At 38.7% G+C, this 15,938-nt stretch overlaps 2 protein-coding genes across 2 annotated transcripts in view; both read right to left on the bottom strand.

Moving 5' to 3' along the window:
* LOC112570021 (nesprin-1-like) overlaps positions 1–9,350 on the bottom strand; it is a 44,008-nt gene extending 34,658 nt beyond the window's left edge. Inside the window, exons 1-13 of the mRNA XM_025248201.1 lie at positions 9,205–9,350; positions 8,870–9,056; positions 8,287–8,592; positions 7,606–7,932; positions 7,069–7,218; positions 6,660–6,833; positions 6,134–6,346; positions 5,675–5,791; positions 4,689–4,871; positions 3,615–3,758; positions 3,353–3,498; positions 2,911–3,085; positions 2,321–2,629 (exon numbers count right to left, since the gene is read on the bottom strand). Of these exons, the coding sequence (XP_025103986.1) occupies positions 2,321–2,629; positions 2,911–3,085; positions 3,353–3,498; positions 3,615–3,758; positions 4,689–4,871; positions 5,675–5,791; positions 6,134–6,346; positions 6,660–6,833; positions 7,069–7,218; positions 7,606–7,932; positions 8,287–8,556 (2,208 nt within the window). The 5' untranslated portion in view covers positions 8,557–8,592; positions 8,870–9,056; positions 9,205–9,350. The remainder of the gene's footprint in view (positions 1–2,320; positions 2,630–2,910; positions 3,086–3,352; positions 3,499–3,614; positions 3,759–4,688; positions 4,872–5,674; positions 5,792–6,133; positions 6,347–6,659; positions 6,834–7,068; positions 7,219–7,605; positions 7,933–8,286; positions 8,593–8,869; positions 9,057–9,204) is intronic.
* A 217-nt stretch (positions 9,351–9,567) lies between these two features.
* LOC112570385 lies at positions 9,568–15,677 on the bottom strand. The gene is made up of 8 exons (XM_025248804.1): positions 15,071–15,677; positions 11,484–11,602; positions 10,965–11,172; positions 10,649–10,792; positions 10,316–10,498; positions 10,033–10,153; positions 9,647–9,881; positions 9,568–9,577 (listed from the first exon to the last, which is right to left on the bottom strand). The coding sequence occupies exons 1-8, from the start codon at positions 15,140–15,142 to the stop codon at positions 9,568–9,570; spliced, it is 1,092 nt and encodes a 363-aa protein (XP_025104589.1). The 5' UTR covers positions 15,143–15,677.
* Between the last annotated feature and the right edge of the window lie 261 nt (positions 15,678–15,938).

Below are 15,938 nucleotides of genomic sequence, written 5' to 3'. Positions count from 1 at the left end.
GGAAGTGGGGGGGTCGTTTATTAACTGCTGCTCCTGTCTCATTCATTTCAAATGAGATAAAATGCCACACGCTACATAAGCTTGTGCTTCTGTTCTGTCTAAATAGAAATTCAGAAAGGCACCTCACTGTTGGGCTGAGCTTAATGCTTTGCAAAATTCTTTGTACTTTTTGACAAGACTTATGCAAACATTTGTTTTTCCTAGTTGTAGTTTCATGCTTTGAACATGTAGAGTACATTATATATACTGGAGAACTTCTAGATGTCGAGAGTCAATACTTGGTGTACTTGTGAAGCAACATACAAAAATAATGGTAGTTTTGTACTGGTATGGTGCACAAATGCTTACTTCTATTATTATTCTGTATTCTGTGTATGAGTGGAATAATAATTATAAATATTTCTTTCACATTCACTGAAACAAAATTAATTATTTAAAGGAATTCTTAGAAGGGAGAATGATTGGCTCAAGTGGCAATGAGGGAAGTAGGGTTCACTGGCATTCATTTGTTCACCACTTCTTGGTTAACTTCAATCTTCTTTGTGCACATTCTACATCTATCTGTTTTGTCATTGAAGTCAATTATGAGAACAGAAAGCCCTCAACAAAAATGTGTACTCAGATAACAGATATCAGTTACAATAGAGGTGTGACCTATGACCATAATAATTTGTAGGCATGACACTGTGTCTTTGGCACAGCAGTGTAATGTAGCACCAGCAATGGTATGTGTCTACACTATGTGCAGCAAAGCATGAAAAGGAACATCATAATAAGCAAGCTCCAGTAAAGGACAATATTCTCTGATTCATTTCTAGTAGATTCATCAATGCACAGATAATCTCCAATACATCCTATTTCATGGACATCAATATTCTTAGACATTGCTGCACAAATTATAAAATTATTTGATAAACTCTTTAAATTTCATTGCTGTTATTTGAATATTCTTAATCTGACTGCTTAAAGCAAATTTAAGTAGCCATAATCAAAATGTCATATTCTTGTCATATTCTATCAGAACTGCAAATATTGTCACCATGCATATTTTACCATACTATATAAATCATGCTGTGATTTTGATCAAAAAAAGTATAAATCCCTGTTCATATTTAGCAAAACAGTTCATATACTATTAAAAGTATGAGTAAAACAGTTTATATACTATTAACATTATTTTTAACAGCATGTGCTGATTGTGGTTCACCCCAAATCTTTGCACCATCTGTAAATAATCAGCCTCTCCATCTCAACCACTGGTATGGTCTTACCACCTATAAAAATTATCATTTTTCTTTCTGACAGAATAAAACAATCAAGAAAATTTACTATACTTTTTTTAACCCCTTATATGAAAATGTTACATTGGATGTCTTCTTTCATCTACACCCCAAACAAATAATAAACAGCAAGGAGAAAGAAAGGACGAAAAAACAAAATGACATGAAGTACACACCATTAAACATTTTACAGCTGGTGTACAAGATCAGGAAAGCCATTGCTGGAGTTAGTTTTAATAATAATAATGTAGCACTCTAGTAGTGCACTAAGTAATTTTTTTGTAGAGGGTAGGGGTTGAACGGCGCCCAGGACTGTTCCTTTTTCACGCCGGCTACGTGCATAATAGCCAGCCTTGAACTGCCCACCCATGGCTTCTGGCGACTAGACCTATTGTTAAGAAGTTGCCTGAGCCACTTGGGGAGACCATGGCCAGACAGGGCGGGGATAACCACGGGGCTGAGAAAGGTCGTGGAACGTTCGACGGGAGATAGTATAAGTAGGCTAGCTTGACAGTTGAGGGAGGGCTTTTTGGTTTGGAAGTGAGAATGAGAGGCGGCAGGCCAGCCGCCGAGCGAAACTCTGAATAATTAAAGTCTATAGTTGTGCGGCAAATTTGATCTTTGTTGCTTTCTTTTAAACTATCCCTCACCTACGTAGCCATCAGGGACTGACGTGTCGGTTACAATAATAATAATGCAAATTTATACAGCGCATTTTTCCACTGTACAGCAGACTCAATGAACTTTACAACTGTTTTCTGAATACAGATTAAAAACGCCTAGAGTACACATTCAAACAGATAAAACATAACAGCAGATATATATCATTATTATCATGAGACAGAAACAAGTCAGAAAAAAGAGAACAGACTCACACAAACATGCATTAATAATAATATATTATTTGTCACTGTGAGAAAGGATACTAAGATTGATGAGATGAGCTAATTGTACAGTTGCATTGGGTTTGGGTTGAAATTCTTTGTAATTTTCATAAAAGATTTGCATGCTTGGAGGACCCAATAGAATTTAGAGCTTACCTGATGCCTTGTGCGTGTCTCTGGAAGGTTGATGATGCGCTCTTGTAGCTGCTGACTAGCTTGCTGCAGCCATGCAGTGACAGCAGTGAGACTGGCCTGATATTCCTCCCGGTCTTGATGTATGTGCACTAGTTCTTCCTCTTTCTGATGCAGAGCGTGGGCAACAGTTTTCTCAAGAGCAAACACCTCCTGCAGTTGCTGGGATATTTCCTGAGGAAGTTCTCGGCCTATTGCACCATACTTTGCCTCTTGTGCTGCCTGCTGTAAATGCATCTGTTCCATTCGCACTTTGAGCTCACGCTGATAAATCTGCACACATATATTTATGCAAGCATGAATGCAGACAATTTTCATCAGCTTATTATAAACCGCAAGGGAAAGGACATGATACAACACAGCAACAACATTTGATAACTATGATTACATGAGATCACATCTATTTAACTGTCAGATCTTCTAAAAGTTTAAATATGATGACACTGGCATTTCGGTTATATGAGAGTGATTATTTTGAATATCTGTAGGAAATTTTTCACACTCAAACTGCATGAAAATAGGAACAAATGTTCACATCCTCTTGTTTTTTTTACCTTGATTTTTTCTAGACTGTGAGCTACATCTGCAGCCTCAGGATCCATGGTCTGGAGACTGGATTCAGTGTCACTCAGCCATGACTGTGTCTGAGATACTTCTTTGTGGAAACTTTCACGATTATCAAGTTCCTCTTGCTTCTCACTCAAGCTGTCTTCCACAAAAACTTGCTGCCTAGAGTCAGAACAGAATGTTTGTATCCACATTTTTTAGAAACAAGTATAAATTCAAGCACAGCTATATTTTAAAACAAGATTCTTAAAATTTTATTCATTTAAATATACGAGTCATATAAAATGGCTGATGAAGATACACACAAATTACTTGGCCTGCTACATATTATATGACACTAGCTGTTATTGACTAATAATTTCATGGCTACTTGCATACTTGGATTCTCTACCTCTTCATAGTCTCAGCCTCCCAATTGAAGATACTTACCTAGTATAGTTTTCCTGCAGTTTAATAAAACGTTCCTCAAGGGTGACCTTTGCTTCTGCACTTGGAAGTGCTTTCTGCAGAGTTTCACAAGACCACCGCAACCTTTCCATCTGAGGTTTTATGGTTTCTAGATCGTCTTTTGCAGTCTGCATGTTTAAAAAAATATATATTAATCACTTCAGCCACTGCCCACAGTGGTACAGATCTTCAACTAAAAATGTTCTAAAAGTCCTTTGAAAACATAGTCAAAAGTCAGGCTTACCCTTAACAAGTCAAGCTGCTCCACCAGCTCTGCATTTGTGTCCACAAGCAGTGTGGCTGTGTGAAATGTATCCTGAACAGACTGTAGCACATCCTCTGCTCCACAAAGACTGCCACTGAACTCTTGCCACTGACTTTGTAGCTCCTTCAATTGAAACAAAGTTTATGAAACAAAGTTTATTGCATACTCTTTCAAGAAAGTAAAATCATAAAGGACAAAAGGAAAGACATTGCTATCAGACCAATGAAGTGTTTTCATCCGAAGTACACGAGGCCACACTTTGACGCTTGTTCCTTTGTCACTAAGGAAAAGATGGATTAATTTCTTTTATGTTCATTCCCTGAAACTACTATTAAGTCCAGATTTCATTATGTATTAAAACAATAAACAGAGAAATGGACAAGTAAATACAATTTAAGTTTTCAATTATGCATTATAAGAAATTTAGTTATTATGCATGTTATGTTTTCTAATTATTATTTGCATATTTAATATACTATTTTTTTGCCTGATTTTACTGAGTTGTCTGATCTTGACATTTCATTGATTTTTTTTTTTATGTTCAAATTTAACATTCATTTATTCTTATCTTTGTTTTGTTCTTTTCAAATTGTCATCAAAAATATCAAATATATAATGAGCACACTTGCATGATAGGTGTGATACTGTGCAGAGCATAGTGTTTGTAGACTTTTGAGAGTACCATGAAAATTATTTTAAATGACCTCATTTTGCCGACACACAATGCTTTCCAAACACATTATACCTTCCATACTCATGTTTTATATTTGAAAAAAAATATATGATGTATCTTTTATAATTATTTGGATGTAGTGTTCTATAAATCTAAGTGTGCTTAGGGTGCAGAATGCATATAATTTTGATGGGATATGCCCCTTTTTCCCTAAAATCTAAAGAGAGAAGTATTCTGGATTTCAATAATGAAAAGAAATATGGCAAATGGCTTTAGCCTTATATTGATTTTCTTTCTCACAACAGTTTTAATCTAAAACAAAATCCTAGAGCTCATGCATTCTTAGAGAAATAATTCACCCTGATTAGCTCTGTAATTACCTCAAAAGCTGACAGTTTGGTTTCTGTCTGAGATGTCAGAGTGTTCCAGCGCTGGTTAAGAGAGGATATCACAGCATCAATAGTGCTTGCACTCTCTGAATTAGCAGTGCGAGTGAGAGACCGAGCTATTTCATTAACAGCACCAATGACTGGTCTCTCTTCCTCCAGCATGGCACTGAATGTCTGAAACAGGATTATATCACATTACATAATTTTATAAATATAGAACTGAATAACTGTTGGGGGAATTGGAGTTAAGTTTCTTTTTGCCAATGGCTGGGTTAAGTTTATTACAAAATGTTCCCAGATATAAATAACTCCCTACCATTTGCGAAAAAATAAACCTTCACACATCAATATTCTTAATTGTACACACATGCATTTCAATGTCTGAAGGCTTGTGTTTCATAAAGGAAAGATAAGTGTTGGATGGATAAATCTTGGAAATCATTTTCCTGTAACCAATATGGACAAGCACTGTCAGCTTACAGACCAAACTAAAACTCCACAACGGTCTGGTCGTCTCCATTCTTCTGACCCTGACCTTGAAGAAGAGTGAAGCTTTCAAGAGATCATGCTTTTGAAGCCTCCTAAACATTTTATAGACAAAAAAAAACCCAAGTAACATCCATGTCTATAGGAGAATGGATAATATAACTAGTTCCCAGAAGCTGGTCCTTGCTAGAATCAAGAGGAAAAAAAGGCATCAAGATTTGGCCATAGGATGCTTCACAACAACGCAAGGCAGAAAGAGAGGCAAGTGGAATGGAAGATCAGAAAACCCCTAAAAGCAGTGCCATCTAGCCATCCTAACCCTGCTGCTCCTAGAAAAACTACAATGATGGATGTTGCTGTCAACCACCTTGCCTTCATGTCCCTAGCTGCAGTCACTCAGGTCAAGGAATGAACTACATTAAAGGACACCTTTAAATGATATACCGTTTTATTGTTTCATTTTTTTAACCAAATGTTCAAGATAAATGTACCCTGAGAGGTTTTAGATGAGCATCTATGTCCTGAGCACTGGTCAGTGTAGCAGCATCCACTTCTTGCCACTGAGTCTCCAGTTTATCCAGTGTTGATGCCAACTCCTGCATCTTCTCCTGAAAAAAAATACAAATAACGTTTATTATCAGTTCATTATAAGCCCTGATATCATATTTATGCTTGCAAAACCCTAAAATAAACCACATTACTCCAACTTGAATACCTGAACATAGTGACAAAGGGATAGACAAAGCTCTGTTTTGATAGTAAACAAAACTACATAATGCTTTTTTGCTTACACGTTCAATACAACTTGTACTAAATAATAATAATAATAATGATGATGTCTACATGATATATAGCATATTCTTCTTCACAGATGCAGATGTTTTGGGTATCTTGCACAAGTCTTGCTTCTAATTTTTATTCAGTTAAACTTAATAAATTGAGGAACTGACCTGAAAGTTATGCCACTGTGCAGCTTTGTTTTCCAACTGTTCCCGTTTCTGTTGAGAACTAGCCAGGATGTGAGAAAAGCGCTTGGACACACTGCTCAAAGACTGTTGCAAAGTCTGAGTATCATTAGAATCCAGTGTAGTAAACAGTTTGTCTGAGAGCTCTGACACCTGTTCCATTTCATCCTGACACAAACTGGCTTCAGAGAAAAAATCCTGGCAAAAAAATTATGCAGATGTAAGCATTTACTAAAAGATGTTTAGGATGGTTTATATAATTATACATAACAGTGATGACAAAATCTATAAAATGTTCATGCATCAAAGAATGAATAAATATTTCAAGCACATTCTTCTTTCTTCCTTTCATTAGTGACAATACTGTTAAGCCAGCCATTGAGACGATACAGTGGCTTCATTTCGAATGCTACATATCTGTTTAATGTTACAAATCTTTTTTAATTACACAGAAAATGTCTAGAAAACTGACTCAAAACAAAATTTGATTGAGGTCACTTTAAGTACTTACACTGAATTCTGTAAGAGTCTGGTCTATGCTACTGTAGTCAAGGCCATGGTAGCCAGAGTCCAGAAGCTCCTCGGCCCCCTGTAGCCAGTCACCAACCTGGTGCATAGATGCCTCCAGCTGCTGGCGGTCAGCCTTGGCCTCATGTAGGTACTGGTTCTTCTTCTTGACTGCTTCCTGCATGTATTTGACATCATTAAAGGAAAACTGTAAAGGGATGATTTCAAATTCAAAGATATGATTATTTAAAGCTATACTAGGCATGATTATAATCTATAATAATGATGAAAAGGAAATTAACTGATACTCAAGATTGTCCTACATTTAAGTGTAATTATAATTATCTAAATATGTTCTTGTCCTGCTGTCTGAAGTGTACCAAGAACTGTAGGTTCTAATGGCTACACTTTACCTGAATGGACTGATTGAGAGCATCTATCTGCTGCAGTTTTTCAGATAAAGCCTCAGGCACTGGCTCCTGCAGGTTCTGAAAACGAGTCAGCTCCTCCGTGGCCTTTGCTTTTATGAGAGATATTCTCATTTCAGCTTCCCCTGACATGATCTGAAAAACAATACAGATTGCTGGCAATGAGGTTCCATGGCTTCTGATTAATACACTTGACTTGTTGCACAAGATTGTTGGTTCACGTTTCCTTCTGCTGATGACTGGAGAAAAACCTCTGCAATCAGTGTTGGGTATCTGATTTATCAGAAAAACTAAAAGATGGCAGAGGAATAAGGTTTGTGGTCCACCTTTCACATACCCTAGACAAGGGGAAGTACTTACAGCTCATTGCCTCTGAAGCCACTAAATGATACTACTGAGTTGTTCTCATGAGGAGAGAATAAAATCTTCCCATCTCAATGATGCCCAAAGCAGGGAAGTTGAACTCATTACCCAATTAGAAGGAAAAAATCATTGTTGCATACACAGCTTTAAAAGATTTACCCTGTGTTTCTCCAGAACAGGATCCACCTTGTCAGAATCCAGGTGAAGTGGTCTGAGAGAGGCAAGGATTTCTTCTTTCTCTTCCAACCACGAGATGGTCTCATTCATTGCAGCCTCAAAGCTTTCTCGTTCGAGTTGCAGCTGCTGAAAGTGTTCAATTCGTTTGTCTAATGTAGACCGGAGATCTGAAAATTCTTCTTTGATGGTCTCCACTTGTGAAAAAACAACTTTCATATCTGCTGGAAGACAGTCAACAGCAATTTGCTGTGCTTGATCTTCAGCCACATTTACTTCTGGTTGAAGAGATATCAACTTTTCTTGAAGTTCCTTTTGGAATTAAAAAAAATATGTTGCACTTCAGATTCATTTACAGTGACAGTGTGATGAATGTAATAGTTGATGATAAACTCCTTTTTTGAAATTGCTTGCAATTAGCTCTATGTTTTATTTACCTTTTCATTTTTTGTGTTTTTGGATACATGTGCCAAATATGTGCACATACACAGACATATGCTCATGCTCACAGGCATTCTCACTCTGACAGCCGATTTGACACACCTACATATGTGACAGGATATACACACACATACTCTGACAGCCAATGTGAAACACCTACATATGTAGGATGTGATGGGATACATGTTTAGTAACATGCACATAAGATGCAAAGAAATAAATTACCTTATATATCCGAAGACGCTCTGGAATGGAAAGGCTTGACTTAGAGACTGATGCCATTTCCTTCTGCATTTCTTCCAAGGCTGTGTGCAGTTCTGATAGTTGTTTCTGATGTAGCTGGCGCACCCCTACAGCAGCTTGAAACCTCTTCCTGCTACTGACCACACGGTCAATGAGAAGTTCATACTGTGATGTAAGGTGCAATATGGCATCAGCTTGACTCACTTGACCTTCTGCACGCAGTGGCTCTACGTTGCTACTGAGCTCTGTCATCGTTTGCTGATAATCAGCCAAAGACTTCTCCAAGTCCTAGGAATAAATCCAATGGACAAAAGTTTCACTGATGAGGTTAACAAATTACAGTGAAACAGAAATGTCATTACATAGTAAAAATACAAGGCACATAGTGATAGTTAGCTGTCTAATGGTAGTGTGAAATATAAAGAAAGAATGTTTCAAGGAATATAAAAAAAAAATTCTGCATAAAGTTTTTGTTGAAGCCATATTCCGAACATAGAAAATACAAAAATAAATCAAAGAACAAGAAATATATTAGAGGAAATTATTCAACTAATTTGTAACATGCCTCAAATTTCTGCACACTTTGCTCTGCATCCTGCACACTAGATCCAGATGGGATAGTGGCGGCCTGAATCTGTGCCTGCAGGTTGTCCAGCCAGTGTGCTGTAGACTCAGTGCTTGTCTGCAGGATTTGGCGTGAGCTGATGGTCTTTTCCAGGGACTCCACCCTCTCAATGATTACTTTCTTGGTGCTTTGAAAGACATGACAACAAAGGAGTACTATTCACTGATAGCTTCCGCATCACTTCTGATTAGTCATATCTTTTTCAAGAAGTTACATCCCATAGTTAGAGACCATAGACTTCTAAGCTAACAATAAAAACTGATTTGTGATCCTACCGGCTGAACCTGTTCTCTAAAAAGTCAATCTGGTTTTCCAGTATTGGAAGGTCTGCCTCGTGGAGATGTCTCTTGAAGTTCTTGCCTCTTTCAATCGTTTCTTTTACCAAGGACTCAAACACATGAGCAGCATTGGCTAGACTCTGAGTAAAAACAAGGTGAATATCAAAATCAAAATGTCATGAAGATACATAGCAATGTTAATACAGTGATACCTCGGTTCTCGAACATAATTCGTTCCGGGAGGACGGTCGAGAACGCTGGATATTCGTTCCAAGCCCAGAAAATGCCTATTTACTGGCCTAATTTGTATATAATATTAAAAACAGCAAAAACAAAAACAATGTACACAGTAATTGTGTTTCATTTGTACCTGCAGAGGTATGCTCTTAGGAGCAGACGCAAGCAAGGCGCGCTGGGCCAAATCGCCATTCGGCTCAACTCGGTCATCTCGCGAGTTCCAAATATAAGACAAAATTTAATGTGCTGCACTTCCAACACTTCTGTAGCACAGTCAAGAGGAAGATCCCCCATGCACTTGATATCAGTATCATTGCACCAATGTTCTATTTTCTGGTAATCTGTCTCATAAAGACGGCGTGATTCAGAGCAGCTTCGCAGATGATCCTCCTGCTGCTTCAGACGAGCAACCAGCCCTCCACTTTGTTCACTGAGTTCTGTTAGAAAAAAGAACCTTAAAAAACAGTTATAAAACAATAACCAGCAATTTTGTGATGAATTAAAGCACCCATACACTAAATTCATCAAAAAACAGTCTTTAATTACATTGTTGTACATCAGATCCTCTTGTAAAATACAAGCTGCTACCTGTTAGTGCGACACTGATCACTATTGCTCCATCCTCTGTGCACTTCTCCCTTAACATCTGCCCACTTGCTTCCAAATGCTCCTGTCGAGAAATGCGGTTCTGCACCTTGGCCACTAAGCTCTGAAATCATGAAATTGTTGATTAAATATGGTTTAAAAGGAAAGAGCAAGCATCTACCTGACAAGGATCTAAAGGGACAAAATTGTACAACATTCGCCCATCCACAGTAAGAACATGTTTAATCTTTACTCTAGATTCCTTCCTAATAATTTTGTGCCCTACCTTGCTTTCATCAGCCTGCTTCTCTACATCTGAAGCCAACAGTCTGACTGTATCTAGCTTGTCAGCCATTCTGGCATGGCTGTGCAGCCAATCTTTTTCTTTCTTTACTTGGTGCTGAAACTCCACATACTGTTCATGTATTGCTTGCAGCTTGGCACACTCACTGGACACTTGTTCACACACCTGTTATGACCATAAGTTCACATAATAAATGTCAAGTTTTGTATGCCAACATATACTTTTGTTTTTCCTCCACCTTATCTATAATTATATATTACTTAATGAAAATTTGTATTTAACATTATATTATGTCTCTACATATTATCTCATTACCTGGTTATGCCTTGCCTGAACCTGGGCGACAAGATGTTCCACAGAAATACGTTCAGGACCCGGGAGATCTTGCAACAGAGCTTCTGCTTTTTGTCTGACAATATGGAGAGTCACCTGTTTTTCATCAAGCTCTCCCATAAGATCCTATTGGATAAAACATAATCAGAACTTGATTTATTGTGAGGCTGAATATATTTTTAGAAGTTTCTCATAATTTATAATTCACCAGTTGAACATCCTCTTTTTGTCCTCAAAAGTCAGCTGTTTAACAGCATGGGCTATTCAACCGATGATGGCTTTTTATACTTTTGCTTACCTTGGCTGCCCTTAGTTTAATTTCTGCCTCAGCGGGTGCAAAGCCAAGACGAGTCTCTGTCTCCAGGTTAGAGCTCTGAGAATTCAGCCACAGTAAGTAGTGATTCGCTTCTTGCCTGATGTCACCCAAGTCTCCACCCAGCGCCCCATAGCCACGATGCTGTTTTTCCACAGATGCCTGCAGCTCACTGCATTGACGCTCCATCATCCTGGAACAGATTAAAACTTAACAACTTGGGCACAGTTTTCAGGCCCTATCATGCAAAGTCTAGAAGAAATTACTTAGTCATGGTCATTAAATATAATCACAGTTAACATATATCACCACGTGGCATTCTAGATACAGCGAGTCTAAAAAATACACTTTCAATTTATCGATTTACCTAGACCTAAAAAATAGTGAGATTATAGACAATATTCTGCAAATTACTTAATTTTTGTCAATTTATCTCTCACTACAACATTTATAGTGCACAAAACAACTTGACAACTAAGCCTTGTGGTAAGAATAAAGATGCACCTGATGCTCTGGTCAATAAGTTCACCATCATGCTGGCTTATTTGAGGAATTAGTTCTGATGCTTTTGTCCTCAGCTCATCAACAATTTGTCTTTTTTCTTCAAGTTCTTCACTCAGTCTCTGAAGAAAAGAGTTTTGCATATCTGAATGGCTGATTATGACCATAAAAAAACTATAAATATAAAGCCATGCTAAAATTATTAAAGTGAACAAAGTAAAAATCACTAAAAACTTGAAATCTATATTTATTATTATTTTATTATTATATTTGAATTTACTATTATATTTAGAATTTATTATTATATTTAGAAGCAGGAACCATTTGAGCATTAAATCTGCTCAGTAAACAGTGAAACTTAAGTCCACTAGTACCCCCACTAAACACATCCCATTCAATACATTTAATAAAATTTTGATATTTTCTCACTATGATTGCATTAAATTCCATCTAATTTCAAACTGTAGTATCAAAATAAGTTTGCAAGTAATAGTAATTACGCCATCAAAACATTAAAACTTTCCCAATAAAAAATCTCTGAAAATGCATGCATGTGTTAGTGTGTCCATACAGACATAAAAAATATCTGTAAAATAAACAAGAGCTTGTTCTTAAAATAATTTTAACTTTTGTGAAAAATTTAGCTTGAATGTGTTGGGCTAGAAAACTTAAAGGCAACTTCTTAGGAAAGTGTCCCTTATCTTCTGATGATTGCTGATTGCCACAGACAGCACAAAGCAGGTGCATGTGTTTCCATTCACAGTGCATGAAAATAACTCCCAGCTAAACTGCTTCTTGAAGAAATCAAAATCACTGATACATTATCTAAAAGAAAAGAAGGCTTTTGACAATTTTATTTAACTCCCTACTTGTAAAGTATGATTAATTAAGAAACAAACTGACCTTTCCAACTCTTCAAATAAAAAAGGAATATTGTCAACCACATACTAGCCTCGGGCAGTAATAGCTACTTGTACACCCATTTAAATCCCAACTATTTGTAAATACAAGTTATGTAACTGCACTGCCATGTATAGGTTTCCACTGTATGTGGTAAGAGTGTTGCAAATGTACTCTTTCTCATGTTGTGGTGGTAGTGATGTAATTAGGTTTTTCTAACAAGGAATATGTGACCTGCTACGACCATTGAAAACATGTGAACATTAGAAGTGTAAAACTGAATATTAAATCCCACCTTCTAATATCAAAGATTTAATGAATAATAACTGTACCTGATCAATATTTGCTCTATATATATTTTTTCATAAAACTACAATATTGCCATCTCCAAAATGTACACCTGTGAGGTAGTCAGCTGCCCCTGCAGTATAATAAACACATCATGAGCATTGTTGAGAAACTAGCTGATACAATGGGGCTTGCAGCAGGTGTGTGTGGGGAGAGCGCGTGTGCTTATGTGCATGCCTGTAAACGTCTGTCACCAGCAGGCCGAACTGAATAGTGTGCAGGGCATACCGCACACATGTCTATCTGATTTCTCAATCATAGAACAATGTCTTAACAATAAACTCAGCAGGTTAACCGGGAAAAGTCAAGTGGCAGCAGTTACGACTCTCCATCCCTCCCAGTGCTACAATCCTATAGCTCCTATCCCCGTATTCCTTAGTGCTCTCGTTTAAAGCTAACTTCATCGGCCGCAACATGCGTTCTTTGACTTATTCCAGAAAACTGCGGAAGACAGGTTTGTCTAAGCTCAAATACTCAAATGCACTTTCACAACACGCAGATGTCAGGGTGTCTGTGGTCAGCAGATCGATCTCCATCGTATGCGGCAGTTGGTGCTGTAAGGTAGCAAGCAGCAACTGATCGACAACGAAGTTCAGATTAATTTTCCATTATCGTCGTATGAACACCATGTAGCTTGTTGTTTTAATTATTCCTTAACAGCACCCCTGAAGCTATTACATATGAAACCAGCGCAATAACTGAAGCTGCGCGCGTGTTACTGTTCCGCAAACAGCAATATATTATATCACGCTGTGCATTGTCTTTCGAAGTGCGGGCGAGCAAGTCTTCCAACCACGCAAACTACTTGAGCTCATGCAAATAGGTGTATCACCTTGGCTGACCCTATCCGGAAAAAGCGTCTTGAGAATGTTTTAATATTTCACGTTTAATGAGCATGCCCCAGAATGCTTTAAAGCTGAAGGACACAAGACAGCGGGAGCTCAACAACAATTCGGGTATATGGCAAACTAATCGATAGGGTACACGGAACCAATTCTGCACCTGTGCGCCAAACTCTACGGTCGAGTGGCGGTGGTGATATAAACGGCACGACACCGAACAGATATATCATGCAGGTAATGTCCGGTCTTATGCTACAGGGACACCAAATTCTTAGCTGCAAGTGTTTATCCACGCAGTATTCATAGTTTACAAAAACCTGTAAATGGCTGTGCGTGGAAAGGTCGAGTTAGGACAATCGCATACCATCAACATTAACTTTGTCAGGCGTTCAACTCGACGTCAGGCCGATAAGGCAATAATTATCTCTACTGTTCGCATTTGAACCTCGGGTGGATTGTGATCAAGCCCGGCTTGAGCTGTAACTTAAAGGTCTTAAAGCATTGCGCCGCTACACCTGTCAGGAAGGTGAGAGGCCGTGTTGCCAGTTCTGACGTGCCCCTGACGTCCTCTGACGGCGAGCGCCGGCTGCATGGCTTGTCACAGCGCGTGCACTGTCACGACATGCGGCGGCCAACACGTTCAACCACAAATAAAATGCTTTTTCTGACAAACCGAGATACTTTCTGTAATAAGGAGCAAAGTACTGACAGCTGAGATCCAGAGCGCTTATCATGAAAGATGTTAACAAAGCTGAATAGCTCCCTCAATAATTTCCCGCCATCCCAAAACGCGTTTTACCACTTCTGTCACTTTTTGTATCTGGTAGAGTATGGTATTTACATATAACGATCTCGTGTGAATATTAGACACTTCGTCACATTTACGAGTCTACACTCTTGTCCGTTCGACTGGTAAACCTTCTCTCAAAGATATAAAGGTCTGAACCTTGTTTGTTAATGATAATGTGGCTAACATTCCTTTCAGTTTTGATATGTTGCTTATATTCATTTCAGCGTTCACATCATTGTAGTGAGTCTTGCATCTATATAATACCTCGATAAGTCGACCTTCCCTAAGTCGAAAACCTCCCTATATCGAATTAATTGTTAGTTCCCGGCCAAATACCTGCGCCTATTACGCCATTTTCCCTAACTCGAATACTCCGTAAGTCGAATTTTTTTTCGGGTCCCTTTGTGTTCGACTTATCGAGGTCCGACTGTAAATTACAATGAAATAAGTAAAAATATTCTCAAACTAAACAGAATAGTCCTGACCCTGCACATAAAACTCCCATATCTGCTTCAGATAGAAGTACACAATTATCTGCGGCACCAGAGATAGAGCTGAATCTATATATTTATCTCCATGTATTTCGATAACAAACGGTGTTCGATCAGAATGCCATATTGCCGCCGACAGGTGATAGTCCAATAGCCTGTACCTGCGCATGCTGAACAGCTAGAGAAAGGCTTTTATACAGTAAGGGGCAGGTACACTACCTTCTTCTTGGGTCGACGTTTCTTGCCGCTAGCGCAATTGGCGCCGCCGGCACAGCTGAGTTTTCCGCCCATGTTTCATACAAGTGAAACGTGGAAATTTGATCGAAACAGTTAAACAGCTGACATCCTCAAACGAAAACAATCCTCTCGGCTCTTTGAAGACCTGGCCAGCGAAACGAAAGTATGGTCAGGCCTTGAAGCGAGATGAAAAAGCGGAGGTAGGTAGTGTCCGCTGCTGAGGAGAGGCTGAGAGCAGGGTGGAGTATGAGGTGAAATAGTACACCTTGGCTGGCACCTGAGCCGCCCTTGTCAGCAAACTGACACACTGCACGTGAAATTACGGGCGCCCCATGGTACAGGTATCATAACATTGTGAGCAGCGGCTATGACACCGTGACTGGCGGTATGCACGGCGTCGCGCTGTGCTGCAGACACCTAGCGCAGCATGAAGCGTGCAGCGGGACGACGAGTGACAACGCGTACGTAGGTACGATCCGTTAGCAGGCACACAACCGGCTGATGCTCAACTGTCCCACTGCACCCGAGACAGAGGCGGCGCCTCATCCGTTGAAGTCTCATTGATACAGCCTGATGTCACACTAACATCATCGGACACCCACCTACTGTCAAAGATACTTTTCAAGGTTATATAAACATATATATCTTGCCATAAAAGCAAACAGAAAGATTTATGATTTTGCTTTGAAAAGTACAGTGTAAATGAATAAGGACCATCTATACTGTGTCATTTATATTCACTCATCATTTGTATGCTCTCAGTTCTTCATATCTCAACTTGCAAGTGGGCACTTCAGGTGTGTGTGTGTGTGCGCGTAGTGCGTATGCATGTGTCACTAGATATTCCTGT

Source organism: Pomacea canaliculata, linkage group LG8, assembly GCF_003073045.1.
Source record: "Pomacea canaliculata isolate SZHN2017 linkage group LG8, ASM307304v1, whole genome shotgun sequence".
NCBI classification, from domain to species: Eukaryota; Metazoa; Mollusca; class Gastropoda; order Architaenioglossa; family Ampullariidae; genus Pomacea; species Pomacea canaliculata.
This window is presented reverse-complemented; position numbering and strand designations above follow the sequence as displayed.